The following is a 15,277-nucleotide window of genomic DNA, read 5'->3' as shown; positions in this document are numbered from 1 at the left end:
GTAGGAAGAGAGGATGAACTTGAAGTGGAGAAAGTCAGCTTAGGAGTGACAATTCCTTTAGTGGCGTTCAGCAGTGTGTGAGCATTTTTGAAGGAACTGGAGCAGCGAAGTGGGACAGGAGAGTTGGGGGCAACAGAGTCGAGGACAGACAAGAGGGCGAGCTTGTAGAAGGAGGTCATTTAATTAGGGCAAGCAAGGGTGGATAGAGAGATGAGAAGAGTATCAAGCAAAGAGGAGAGAATAGCCAGGTCAAGAGCATCAAGATTGCATATTCTGATGGTAGATTTTGGTATGAGGAGGGGTGCAGGAGAAGAGGAGAGAGTGAAGGTGTAACGATCCTGGAGGGAATCGACTCCGATTAGTGCAGAGCGGAGGATTGAGAAAGGAGATAGGATGGAGGTACCCCTTGTAGATTGGTAATAAGATAGTCCTGCTACAGCCTCTGGAACACTTGGCTAGTGGCGACTGTTATTGCCTTGAGGGCTGGTGAGGTGTAGCAGCCTTGAGGGCTGGTAAGCCATGGCGAGAAGCAGCCTCTGGGCTGTGTACAAGATGTAACCTTTGGCCGTGCAGCGGCTTTGAGGGCTGGTAAGCCTTGGCAAGAAGCAGCCTCTAGGCTGTATAACAAGATGTGGCCTTGGCCATGTAGCAGTCTTGAGGGCTGGTAAGCCTTGGCAAGAAGCAGCCTCTGGGCTGTGTAACAAGATGCGGCCTTGGCTGTGTGGCAGCCTTGAGGGCTGGTAAGCCTTGGCAAGAAGCAGCCTCTGGGCTGTGTAACAAGATGCGGCCTTGGCCATGTAGCAGCCTTGAGGGCTGGTAAGTAGGGATGTGCGCCGGACCATTGTTGCCGGATTTGTATTTGGATTTGGTTCTAATTCATCGTGGCTTTGGATTTAGTTTTGCCAAACTGTGGTGACTGGCTTTGGATTTGGATTTTTTTTACAAAAATTGACAAAAAAAGCTAAAATCACTTAAATTGGTCCTTTTTTTCTTCTTAGAGTATCATTAACCTCAATAACATTAATTTCCAGACATTTATAGTCAATTTAGACTACCTCACAGCTTATAATATTGTTTTCAACATTAGTGGCCAAAGGTTGCAGTGAGCTGACTGGTTACTAAGCGACAAAGCAGCGGTGCAGCGGCACAAACACCACAATTTAAAGCATATCTATGAAACATTGCCACACAGCAGTGGCAGAAATGAAAAGTAGTGCACCCACCCAGTGGGGTACGGCCAGCAGAATCACAGTACTTGTTTACATAGTGGGCTACGGCCCAAGGAGTCACAGTGCACAATCTTATTCACATACCATCACATAGTGCCCCTGATTCACATTACACCATAAAGTAGTGTCTCCTATTTATGTTACGACACACAGTAGTGCCCCTTTACACAATGCCCACAGTAGTGACCCTTTTACACAGTACCCACAGTAGTGACCCTTTTACACAATGCCCACAGTAGTGACTCTTAAACACAAAGCCCACAGTATTAATGCCCCTTATACAATGCCCACAGTAGTAGTGCCACTATACAGTGCCACTATACTATACCACTTATACAATGCCCCCAGCAGTGGTGTCCCTTACACAATGGCCCCAGTAGTGGTGCCCCTTATGCAGTCCCCTTAGTAGTAGGGCACCCTATGCAGTGCCCCCAGTTGTAGTATGCCCCCCATTAACATGCCCCCCAGTAGCAGGCCCAAGGTAGTAGTGTCCCCATTAGCAGGCTCCCAGTAGTATGCCCCCCAGTAGCAGTGCCCCCAGTAGTAGTGCCCCAGTAGTAGTGCCCCCATTAACATGCCCCCATTAACATGCCCCCAGTAGTGGTATGCCCCCCATTAGCAGGCCCCCAGTCGTAGTATGCCCCCCCCTTAGCAGGCCCCCAGTAGTAGTGCCCCCCCTTAGCAGGCCCCCAGTAGTAGTATGCCCTCCCTTAGCAGGCCCCCAGTAGTAGTAGTGCCAGCCCTTAGCAGGCCCCCAATAGTAGTAGTGCCCCCCCTTAGCAGGCCCCCAATAGTAGTAGTGCCCCCCCTTAGCAGGCCCCCAGTAGTAGTAGTGCCCCCCCTTAGCAGGCCCCCAGTAGTAGTAGTGCCCCCCCTTAGCAGGCCCCCAGTAGTAGTAGTGCCCCCCCTTAGCAGGCCCCCAGTAGTAGTAGTGACCCCATTAGCAGGCCCCCAGTAGTAGTATGACCCCCCTTAGCAGGCCCCCAGTAGTAGTAGTAGTATGCCCCCCATTAGCAGGCCCCCAGTAATGCCCCCTTACACACACACACACACACATAAAAAAGAAAAACTTACCTGAATCCTCGCTCATGCTGCCGTCCGTCCCGCTCTGCTGCTGTATAACGCGCGGAGGGAGCCGGAAGACGGAGCTCATGGGTGAGCTCCAACCGGCTCCCTCCGTGCAGCAGCCAATGAGAGTCTGTGTGACTCTCATTGGCTGCTATTACAAACACACAGCTGCCGCTGGCGGCTGTGTGTTTGATCTGTGTAGGGTAGACCGCTATCACAACGGTCTGCCCTACACTAGAGGAGCCCTGACGTCGGATACTCTCGCGAGAATCCGACATCAGGAGGCTGCGGCTGTGCCTCGAACGGGGATCCGAGTCAGGCAGGGAACACACGAACAGCGTTCAGGTGGACTCTGATCCCCAATGTTCAGAGCGGTTCGGATTCCACAGATCTGAACCGCTCATCTCTACTGGTAAGCCTTGACGAGAAGCAGCCCCTGGGCTGTGTAACAAGATGTGCAGAAGTGAGGCTTGTGGCACCGGGTTGACATGCAACCGTACACCAGTTTGCGTACTTGGAGTGCAGTACTGCGGCTTGTGCCGCCATGTTGACACAAGTGGTAGTACACTGATTTTCGTACACGAGGTGCAGAAGTGCGACTTGTGCCACCAGGTTGACACAAGTGGCAGTACACTAATTTGCGTATATGAGGTGCAGAAGTGCGGCTTGTGTCACCAGGTTGACAAAAGTGGCAGTACACAGGTTGTGTACACTCGGGGCAGTGGTGTGGCTTGTGCCACCGGGTTGACACAAGCAGAAACTCACTGGATAGCTATTAACAGGATGCTGATGTGCAGCCCGTGCCGCCTAGATGACACAGAAGGCAGGTGGGAAACATGCGGACCGTGCCGTCCAGATGACACAAATGGCAGGAGACTGGAATGCGGACCATGCCATCTCAATGACACAAACGGCAGGAATTAAAACTAAGCAGACGTAGACACTGGATGCTCGACTGGACACAGGAGACTCACAGCTAACTAGAAACACGTAGAACGCTATCACCGGCACCTGAGCTATGCACCAACAAGGTAGAAGAAGGTAGACACACCAATCCTGTTTCAGCAGAGATGATGTCAGCCAGATGGGAGGACTACAAGCTGATAGCATGGCATCTTCGTCTCCCAGCAACCGGCCTGAGGGCATCTCCATCAACCATGGTGTGACTGTGGCTTGTGACAGAGGGACGGGAGATGGTCGTCAGAAAGTGGAAAGGGAAAGTTGGAGAAGTCAGAGAGAGTGCAGAGATGGATGAAGACAAAGTCAATGTTGTGGCCGAGGCAGTGGGTGGGGAAGGTGGTCCATTGAGAAAGGCCAAAAGAGGAGGAGAGGGCAAGAAGCTTGGTGGAAGCTTGGTCAGTGAGGATGTCAGTGATGATGCTGAAGTCTCCTAGTGTAATGCATTAAAATGAAAGAGAGAAGACATTTAGAGTAAAATATGCAACACGAACCATAAAGATAGATACTCAAATATTTTAACAAGGGCCTGTGCTCTAATACAGCTGAAAATGTTATTTCCCCTGTATGCATGAGCAGTGAAGGATGTTCACTGCTCATGAATACGGCTCATGCATGCGGTCGGCGGTTCATATCCCGACAGCAGCAGCCCGGCAAGGGTGAAAATCCCGATCATCCTAAGGTAAGTATCGCTAACCTAATTCTACACCCTAACCCTAACTCTCCCTTAGGGGTGCCTAACCCTAACCTCCCCCCAAGTGCCTAGCCCTAAACCCCCCTAAGGGCCTAAACCTAACCCCTCCTTCCCAGCAGCCTAAACCTAAGTCTCCCGGGGGGGGGGGTGCCTAGCCCTAACCTCCCCCCGTGGGTGCCTAACCCTAACCCTCCCTTCACCTAGCCTAAACCTAACCCTCCCGGGGGTTGCCTAACGCTAAGTCCCCCCGGGAGCCCTAAAACCTAACCCCCCCCCCCCCCCCCGCAGATGTCCGCGCCCGGCTTACCTTCGTTCGGTATGCCAGACGTCGGTCTTCCGGCGTATAGTTAGTGACAGTTTTCGACGCCTGTCATTAGTACCACGCTGGGATTAGAGAGTCGGGAAGCCAGCGGTCAGTATTTAGACCATCGGCTTGCTGACTACATCCCGCAGTGAATGGGTAATGAGAGTTTTCAGACAATAGCACAGTAGAAAGAAGAGAATTGCTGTATCTGATGTCAGGGTTCAACAGGCTAATTACCATCTGATGCAATGTGCAGAGCAGGGTGATAAAGCAAGTAAACAACCTGATGAGAGTGCAGCGAGTGAGAAATAAAGTGCTCGAGAATGATTTCTGTGGTGTTCATGGTGCAGCATATGGTCCTTTATGCGCACAGAGGAGAAGGTACAGCACACGTTTTGCCAGAGCTTTTAAAATTAGTATGTTTTAATTATCTATTTGTTCTATGATCAGATTGAACTAGATGCACTGTTATCCTTTTTATGGAATCATACTGGCTATATCCAATATACTGGGATATAGGCCCTGATTCAGAGCCGGACGCTCTGAATCAGGGCGTTTTTTTTTTTTTTGGAGCTGGCCTCCTGGCCGCTCACATAGCTGTGGGTGACCACCCACAGCTTTTCAAGCGGCCAGGTGATGGTCGCGATGGGTGCGGAGGTAGGGTTAGGCACCCCTAAGGGGGGGTTAGGGGGGGAGGAGGGGAGGGTTAGGGGACTTACCTTAGTCGGGATCTTCATCTGCTAGCCTTCCGGCATTGGGATTTCATCCACCAGGCTTAGGTCCGGCGGTAATACATACCGATTCCAATATACTGTATATCCAATCTTGCTGTCTTTGAACTACAGCATCTACAATGAAGAGTTACAGTGGCAAACGCAGGATTTCTAGAGGGGGGTTTCCAAATGCTTGATTTTAGAGTGAGTGTGGCCAGTCCATGAAGAGGGCATAATTACCACTTCTCCAGCTTTAATATGCGTCATACAGGACCAGAGATACAACACAAAGCCATTAAATGCGGCAGTAAGCCATCCTGCCTGAGTTGAATGTTTTTATTATAGATGTGAGCACCATTCCAGGGCATAGGAGCAAGTCCGGGAGTCTGGGGGAGCAGCAGAAGAATATAGCACTGCCCTTGACATAAATGTACATATTGGGCTCTATAGCAGTGCAACCCTAACAGTGCATGTTTTCCAAATCCCCTAATTGGTGCATAGGTTAGTTATTACTGGCTGATACATGTTAAAAGATCCACAGGTGGTGCTATTTATTTAATATATGATACTGAGAAGAACATGCAGTGCTAGTAAAATTCCATTATATTACTATTTCTATTGTGGTCATGGTGTGGGCTGGGAAGGGGGGTTTCCAGGCAGACGGAAACCCCCCCTGCGTTTGCCTATGAGTTACGCTGCATTAAATAGGTCTTATGGTCTGTTAGTTTTGTATCTGCATATGCCACTACAGGCATAAAGGGGAGATGTACCAATCAGCTTCTGATAAGCTGTTTGGTCGCTATGGGCAGTTTCTCCACTATATCTCTCTGGAAGGTTTGATACATCTCCCCCCTAGGTGAGTGAACACAAACTTTAACCTGTAATTATTAATTAGTGAATATAAATATATATATATATATTATATATATTATATTATATATATATTAGGGGTGAGCGGGTTCGGATTTCTGAAATCCGAGCCCCCCCGATCCGAGGCCGATCCGAGTCAGGCTCAACTTTTCCCGCCTGACTCGGATCTGAAATCGAGGCAAAACGTCATCATCCCGCCTTCCAGGTCTCGCGGGTTTTGGATCCTATATAAGGAACCCGCGTCGGCGCCAGTTTCTCACTCGGCTGTGGACAGTGAAGAGGGAGGGTGGGAGTTAGTCTGGCTGGGCTGTGTAGTGTAGTGTAGTGCAGTGTAGTGTTGTGCTGTGCTGTGCTGCGCTGTGCTGCTGTTGTCCATAGGCGCTGTGTCCACTCCTTCAAAGTCCATAGGGGCTGGCTGGACTGTGTTGTGCAGTCAGTTGTCCATAGGGGCTGTGTCCACTCCAAAGTCCTGTGCAGTGTCCCAGTCCTAAAGGGGTGCTGTAGTGTTGTCCAGGGGTTGCTCTGTCCATCAGGGGTGCTCCCCCCAAGTGCAAAAAAAATAATATTTTTTCTGTGTTTGTGAATTGTGTGCACTGTGGCTGCACGTGCATCAACAAAGGAGCAGCGCCAAGCATACGCCTGTGTCCCATTAGTTAAGGGCCGACTGGCTTGTCCGTTAAAGGGTGCTGTAACCCCCAAAGTACACTCCAAACAAAAAAAAAATATATTTTCTGTGTTTGTGAATTGTGTGCACTGTGGCTGCACGTGCATCAACAAAGTAGCAGCGCCAAGCGTGCGCCTGTGTCCCATAAGTAAAGGGCCGGCTGGCTTGTCCGTTAAAGGGTGCTGTATCCCCCAAAGTACACTCCAAACAAAATAAAAAAATATTTTCTGTGTTTGTGAATTGTGTGCGCAGTAGCCGCACGTGCATCAACAAAGTAGTGCCAAGCGTGCGCCTGTGTCATAAGTAAAGGGCCGGCTGGCTTGACCGTTAAAGGGTGCTGTAACCCCCAAAGTACACTCCAAACCAAATAAAAAAATATTTTCTGTGTTTGTGAATTGTGTGCGCAGTAGCCGCACGTGCATCAACAAAGTAGTGCCAAGCGTGCGCCTGAGTCATAAGTAAAGGGCCGGCTGGCTTGACCGTTAAAGGGTGCTGTAATCCCCAAAGTACACTCCAAACCAAATAAAAAAATATTTTCTGTGTTTGTGAATTGTGTGCGCAGTAGCCGCACGTGCATCAACAAAGTAGTGCCAAGCGTGCGCCTGTGTCCCATAAGTAAAGAGCCGGCTGGCTCATTTCTTAAAGGGTGGTGTAACCCTCAAAGTGCACTACTCTCCAGGAAAAATAAAAAAATATTTTCTGTGTTTGTGTGCGCCTTAGCCGCACGTATATATCAAATCGATATAACATAAATGGAGGACCAAACTTTCTCCGATAAAAATAAAATAGGGAAAGATCAAGAACCACTTCCTCCTAGTGCTGAAGCTGCTGCCACTAGTCATGACATAGACGATAACATGCCATCAACGTCGCTGCCAAGGCCGATACCCAATGTCATAGTAGAGGCCACATACAATCCCAAATGTCAAAGTTCAGGAAAATGACCTTAAATAAAACATTTAAATCATCTGAAGAGAAACGTAAACTTGCCAATATGCCATTTATGACACGGAGTGGCAAGGAACGGCTAAGGTATTTCCCTATGACTAGTGTGTGTCATGCTAGTATGACTAGTATGTTCATGACTAGTGGTGCAGCTTCACATGACGATGGAAGCCCTCCTCCCGCTAAAAAAATCAAACGAGTTAAGCTGGCGAAAGCACAGCAAAGAACTGTGCGTTCTAAGAAGATATCACAAATCCCCAAGGAGAGTCCAAGTGTGGTGGCAGTTGCGATGCCTGACCCTCCCAGCACTGGACGGGAAGAGGTGGCTCTTTCCACCATTTGCACGCCCCCTGCAAGTGCTGAAAGGAGCACCCACAGTCCACTTGCTGATATGCAAATTGAAGATGTCACTGTTGAAGTACAACAGGATGAGGATACTGGTGTAGCTGGCGCTGAGGAGGAAGTTGGCGAGGAGGATTCTGATGGTGATGTGGTTTGTTTAAATCAGGCTCCGGGGGAGACAGTTGTTGTCCGTGGGATGAAAAAGCCCATCACGGTCATGCCTGGGCAGAAGACCAAACATTCCACCTCTTTGGTCTGGCAATATTTCTATCCAAATCCGGACAACAACTGTCTTGCCATATGTACCACATGTAAAGGTGAAATAAGTAGGGGTAGGGACGTTAACCACCTAGGAACATCCTCCCTTATACGGCACCTGCAGCGCGTTCCTAAAAAGTTACTGTCAAGTTCAGAAACTTTGGCTAAGACCGTAAGCAGTCCAGGGACACCTAAATCCCGTTGTCCTGTTGTATCCAAGCACCTGCAAACCACAACATCAACTCCCTCCTCGTCAATTTCCTCCTTAGTCAGGATCGGAAGTAGTCCAGCAGGCCATGTCACTGGCATGACTGACTCTCCTATCAGGGATTCCTCCGGAGGATCCTGCATTGCTACACCTCCTGCTGCCGCTGCTGCTGTTGCTGCTGCTGGGAGTCATTCATCATCCCAGAGAGGAAGTAGGAATACCACTACTTTTACTAAAAAATTGACCCTCCAACAGTCCTTAGTGAGGAGGATGAAGTACGACAGCAGTCACCTAGGAACATCCTCCCTTATACGGCACCTGCAGCGAGTTCAGAAAAAGTTACTGTAAAGTTCAGAAACTTTGGCTAAGACCATAAGCAGTCCAGGGACACCTAAATCCTATTGTCCTGTTGTATCCAAGCGCCTGCAAACCACACCATCAACTCCCTCCTCGTCAATTTCCTCCTTAGTCAGGATCGGAAGTAGTCCTGCAGGCCATGTCACTGGCATGACTGACTCTCCTATCCGGGATTCCTCTGGAGGAACCTGCATTGCTACGCCTCCTGCTGCCGCTGCTGCTGTTGCTGCTGCTGGGAGTCGTTCATCATCCCAGAGAGGAAGTAGGAACACCACTACTTTTACTAAACAATTGACCCTCCAACAGTCCTTAGCGAGGAGGATGAAGTACGACAGCAGTCATCCTGAAGCAAAACGTATAACTGAGGCCTTGACTGCTATGTTGGTGTTAGACGTGCATCCGGTATCCGCCATTAGTGCAGTGGGATTTAGACAATTGATGGAGGTAGTGTGGCCCCGGTTCCAAATCCCGTCTAGGTTCCACTTCACTAGGCAGGCGATACCGAGACTGTACAGAAACATCAGAAAAAGTGTCCTCAGTATCCTGAAAAATGCCGTTGTACCCAATGTCCACTTAACCACGGACATGTGGACAAGTGGAACAGGGTAGACTAAGGAATATATGACTGTGACAGCCCACTGAGTAGATGTATCACCTTACGCTGCAACAGCAGCAGCGTCACCAGTAGCAGCATCTCAGAAACGCCAGCTCGTTCCAAGGCAGGCTACGCTGTGTATCACCGGTTTCAGTAAGAGGCACACCGCCGACAACCTCTTAGAGAAACTGAGGGAAATCATCGCCCAGTGGCTTACCCCACTTAGACTCTCCTGGGGATTTGTGATATCTGACAACGCCACCAATATTGTGCGGGCATTACATCTGGGCAAATTCCAGCACGTCCCATGTTTTGCTCACACAATAAACTTGGTGGTGCAGAATTTTCTGAAAAGCGACAGGGGCGTGCAGGAGATGCTTTGGGTGCCCCGAAAAATTTCTGGCCACTTTTGCCATTCAGCGACTGCGTGCTGAAGACTGGAGCGCCAGCAAACACTCTTGAACCTGCCCCGCCATCACCTGAAGCAAGAGGTTGTGACACGGTGGAACTCAACCCTCTATATGCTTCAGAGGATGGAGGAGCAGCAAAAGGCCATTCAAGCCTATACATCCACCTATGACATAGACAAAGGAGGGGGTATGCACGTGACTCACGCGCAGTGGAGAATGATTTCCGTGTTGTGCAAGGTTCTCCAGCCCTTCGAACTTGCCACACGTGAAGTCAGTTCAGACACTGCCAGCTTGAGTCAGGTCATTCCCCTCATCAGGCTTTTGCAGAAGCAGCTGGAGAAAGTGAAGGAGGAGCTAAGACGGAGCAATTCTGCTCGGCATGTGGGACTTGTGGATGAAGCCCTTCATTCGCTTTGCCAGGATTCCAGGGTGGTCAATCTGTTGAAATCAGACCACTACATTTTGTCCACCGTGCTCGATCCTAGGTTTAAAGCCTATGTGGTGTCTCTCTTTCCGGCCGACACAAGCCTGCAGAGGTGCAAAGACCTGCTGGTGAACACACTGTCAGCTGAAGCGGAACGTGACACGTCAACAGCTCCTTCTTCATTTTCTCCCGCAACTGGGGCTGCCAGGAAAAAACTTAGGTATCCTAAGCTCCCGCTGGCGGTGATGCAGGGCAGGCAGGACCAAGTTTGGACATCTGGTCCAGACTGAAGGACCTGGCAACAATTTCTGACATGTCTACTGTCACTACATATGATACTGTCACCATTGACAGAATGGTGGAGGATTACATCGGTGACAGCATCCAAGTAGGCATGTCAGACAGTCCATACCTGTACTGGCAGGAAAAAGAGGCAATTTGGAGGCCCCTGTACAAACTGGCTCTATTTTACCTGAGTTGCCCCCCCTCCAGTGTGTACTCCGAAAGAGTGTTTAGTGCAGCCGGGAACCTTGTCAGCGAAAGGCGTAGGAGGTTGCTTCCACAAAATGTGGAGAAGATGATGTTCATAAAAATGAATTATCAACTCTTCCAGGGAGACCAGCCTCCAGAATGTACAGAGGGACCTGTGGTGGTGGATTCCAGTGGGGACGAGTTAATACTCTGTGAGGATGAGGATGTACACAACACTGAAGAGGGTGAGGAATCAGTGGATGAGGAGGATGAGGATGACATCTTGCCTCCGTAGAGCCAGTTTGTGCAGGGACAGATTAATTGCCAGCTTGTTTTGTGGGGGCCCAAACGAACCAATCATTTCAGCCACAGTTGTTTGGCAGACCCTGGCGCTGAAATGATTGCTTTGTTAAAGTGTGTATGTCCTGTTTATACAACATAAGGTTGGGTGGGAGGGCCCAAGGACAATTCCATCTTGCACCTCTTTTTTTTCTTTGCATTATGTACAATTTGGGGCCTAGTTTTTCAAACTGCCATCCTGTCTGCCACTGCAGTATCACTCCTAGATGGGTCACGTGTTTGTGCCGCCCACTCGTGTCGCTTAGCATAGTCATCCAGCTACCTCGGTGCAACCTTTTGGACATAAAAACACTATTGTGAGGTGTGAGGTGTTCAGAATAGAGTGGAAATTAGTGGAAATTAAGGTTATTGAGGTTAATAATAGCATAGGAGCAGAAAAACCAACACATTCTGTGATTTTAGCTGTTTTTATGCTTTTTAAAAAAAAAATACAGATCCAAAGCACAAAACCCAGAACCCATAACACGGAAGGGTGGTTTTGGCAAAACGAATCCAGATCCAAAACACGAAGAAAGATCCAGATCCAAAACCAAAACACAAAACACGAAAAGTGGCCGGTGCACACCCCTAATATATATATATATATATATATATATATATATATATTTGTATATGTCTATGTACACTGTGGGCTTAAAGGGTCTTTGGTAGGCAAGAGGCCATCACCTGGTCATCTGACTAAAAGGCCAGCAGTCTGAAGCCCGAGCTTCTATGTGCATCAGGTGCCTCCTGAGATCGGGGTGCTCAAAAATGTACTGTTGATGACCTGTACCTTTACACAATGTAAGGTACTTTGCATTATGCACTTTTATTTTTCAGGTGACACTTTATTTCCTTTGCCCTAGCCTTCTGGCCAGACCAAGGATCATTTTTATTTTCCCAACTGAAAGGCTGGGGACCTTATGGCACTATTTATTTATCCATTGCATATTTTTTACTCTACATGGTTGACCCTTATGAGCTGCACTATCCCCAAGTTATCGGAGGCTCTCTCCTTACAGGTAGAGCTGAAGAATACATTCCCCAGGAGGAAGCTTCAGCCCACCTCGGGGAGAAAGGGGCAACCCCAAGCCTTGTGGTGGAAGATTGCCTGCAAGACCCATCCGTCATTAGGGGTCTTATCACTCAGAGAAAGAGGGATGGAGTCTCCCATAGCTTTGGCAAAGGGAAGCTGAAGAGTCTCCTTTCACTCTTAAGGGTACTTTTGGCTCCAGGTAGATGGGAAGATATGGGGCCCTTTTCCTAGGGAGTACAAAGAGCTGGGATGGGTACAGGATGCCGGCGTTCGGGATCTCAGCGGTCATAATCCCGATCCTGGCATCCCGGCCAGGTTACAATCCTGATGCCTCCAGGTAAGTAAGCCTAACCACCCCTAACCCTCCCTCCCCGCAGCCTGAACCTAGCCCTCACTCCCCATATCCTAAACCCAACCTCCACCTGCAGCCTAAACCTAACCCTCCCCCTAGTGCCTAACCCTAACCCTCTCCCTAACCCCAGTACTAGCCTTTGGGATCTCGGTGGTCGGGATGCCAGCAGCGGTATTCTGATACGTGTCTGCATTCCGGCGTCGGCATTCTGAATACCTGAATCCCAGCGGTCGGGATTATGACCGCATCCCCAAAGAGCCAAGCCCCCAAAACAGTTTTGAACTGCACTGGGTGATTGGAACACACACCGTGGGCTTCAATAGAACAACCCTGTGCTCCATCCTGTCTCTGGAAACATTTTTATTATAATCCAACACTAGTGGTCATTCACCTATCAATCTATGGAAAACTGTGGTGCAAGCTGTCTTTCCCAAATATGGGAGATGATGGCGGTGACAAATCCTTGGAAATGCCAAAGCAGTATATCATGGTGGGCTGATATATCATTTAACATGTCACGTGACCACTTTATACTGTCACCCATAAAAGCTTAGAAGTGTGGTCATTGGCTATGGTATTCATGATAATCGGACAAACTATTGTGTAGTATGGATTTGCACTAAAAGACCATTTCTGAATATATATATAAAAAAATTACATTTTTGGGTTGGTAATAGTTGTTTGTAAATATATATTATTCAAACCAGAATACAGAGGGCCACTGAGACTACATCCCCTTTTATGTATCCATCCATTGAGCTAATAAGACTTGTTACCATTACAGCTCTTCCTATTGGAGGAAATGAGAGAGAGAAAATTTGACACCTTTGCCAGGACAATCCAGAAAGCTTGGAGAAGATACATTGCAAAGCGAAAGTACGAGAAGATGAGAGAAGAAGGTCAGGGGACATTAGTATTTATGTTAAAGAAATTTATTAGAGTTCAACATTGTTACCTATATGGATCTGTAGGTACAGTATGTCTGGCATTTGGGCGGTAAAACATTTAAGATACCAGAGATACATTTTTTAGATTGTTTACCTCCCTCACCTGAATTAGACACAGACTGCACTACAATACATTGCTGATAATATCATAGGCTATTTATTGAATAGGGTCACTGACTAGGAATGAGGGATGGACTGAAAAAATATGGCAAAGTGAAGAAAAAATGTCAGAATGATTACTGGGTAAACTGAGATTCTCGGACATTGAAAGAAAGGCTAGGCAGCACAATTACTCTGCTCCAAAGTATTGTTACAGGGTTATTTCCTGCTTAACACAACATAATAAAGAGGTTCAGTCAGGCTCGGACGGATTTGCTATCGCAACTGCTAACATGTTAGAAGCTGCAATAGCACTAATTTGGTAATGCAGCAGTAGGAGTCCTGCTTCCTGCATACATTACTGATCCATGGACGCAGCATCGGATCATCTGCATAACCCTCTGGCGACTGAGTGACCATGGGGTCACTCAAGCTGGCAATTACAGTTGCTCAAAAGAGGCCAGCAAATGTCTGCCAGCCGACTGAGATCCTGGCCTCTTCCTTCCCCCCCAACAGCAGCGTCACACATGCATTTTGGGAAACAGAGGCCATCACCTTCAGGTCCAGGATGTGAAGAAGGATCCTTTCGGATCCTCCGTCCCATCCGGCTCCTTCCGCCGGACGTCGGGGCTCTTGTGCACATGCGTGACCTGTAGGTTGCGCGTGTGCACTCCCGTCTCTGCTCCGGCAGAAGCAGTGAAAAGATTCACTGTTCTGAAAAGGAACAGTGGAACAGTGAAGCCGTTTGCGGAGACAGCTGATTTCGTATCAGCTAGCACCACGCCGGAGCAATGATGAACGTAAGTACTTTCCTAATCTCTACCCTAACCCCTACCCTAACCCTCCCTCCCCAGTGCCTAACCCTAACCTCCCCCTAGTGCCTAAGCCTAACCTCCCCCTTCCCGTATCCTAAACCTATCACCTCCTTCCCGGTGCCTAAACCTAACCTCCCCCCCTAGTGCCTAAAAATAACCTCCCCGCACCCTAAACACTCCCTACCTGGTGCCTAACCCTAACCCTCCCCCTAATGCCTAACCCTAACCCCACTACTTAACCCTAACCTCCCCCTAACACCCCTATACTTAACTTTGGGATGCCGGCATTCGGGATAAAGGTGCCGGGATCCTCACCTGTCAGGATTTCAGCGCCGGTATTCAGACCGTCGGCATCCCGCACGCCGGGATACAGACTACATCCCGTAACAGGGGTATAGGTGAATTTTAGTGTTTTATGATATTTCTAGTTATAATTTTGACAATTTGCAAACAAACGGCAGGCAATCTGCATGTAACTTCAAACATTATGAAAATTGTATCGATTTGGTTGCAAAGTTTCAAAAATTCTAAATAACTGATGTTGCGCATTAACCCTTCAAGTAAAAGCAGGCTGTAACATCTAGTAAAAGTGTGCAAGGTGTTATGTGACAAAATTAATTTTAATTATAAACATTTTGGGCATCAGTTTTTATAAAAATGTATCTAGTTAATAGTTTTCAACAAAATTTTGCAAATGTGGGTTACATTATTGAAAATCACAAAAGAATGATATGCTGATTAATCCTGAAGTGAATAAATACTCAGTAAACTATGAGAAATTATTGCTATGGGGCTAATAGCAAGGACAGCTTTTGTGACAACATTTATATTTGTCCTGTTTTGTGTTACTCAGCTTCCAATATTTTGTATGGATACAAGGAGCGTCGCAGAAATAGCATAAATCGCAATTTTGTGGGGGATTACTTGGGCATGGAAGATAAGCCAGAGCTCCGACAGTTCATGGCTAAGCGGGAAAGGATAGACTTTGCTGATTCTGTCAACAAATTTGACAGACGATTTAAGGTAAGGACATTGTGCCTATCATCAAATTTATGGTTTGTTCACTAAGGCCCTGATTTGACATCAGTACACTATTGTGGTGTAAGTATACACATTTTCATACTCTGCATGCACACCAAATTGCATTTTGTATTTAGATTTGTGCAAATCTTAGATCTGT

The 15,277-nt window shown here is 48.0% G+C and overlaps 1 protein-coding gene across 1 annotated transcript in view; it reads left to right on the top strand.

Annotated features, from left to right (window-relative positions):
• The window catches only part of MYO1F (myosin IF), a 312,887-nt gene that overhangs the window by 235,764 nt on the left and 61,846 nt on the right, over window positions 1-15,277 (top strand). The window contains exons 20-21 of the mRNA XM_088448915.1: window positions 13,021-13,135; window positions 14,951-15,120. Coding sequence (XP_088305041.1) covers window positions 13,021-13,135; window positions 14,951-15,120 — 285 coding nt within the window. The remainder of the gene's footprint in view (window positions 1-13,020; window positions 13,136-14,950; window positions 15,121-15,277) is intronic.

The sequence above is a fragment of the Taudactylus pleione genome, unplaced genomic scaffold, assembly GCF_031769625.1.
Source record: "Taudactylus pleione unplaced genomic scaffold, aTauple2 ptg000471l, whole genome shotgun sequence".
Classification (NCBI taxonomy): domain Eukaryota; kingdom Metazoa; phylum Chordata; class Amphibia; order Anura; family Myobatrachidae; genus Taudactylus; species Taudactylus pleione.
The sequence above is the reverse complement of the archived record's forward strand: the minus strand, read 5'-3'. Positions and strand labels throughout refer to the sequence as shown.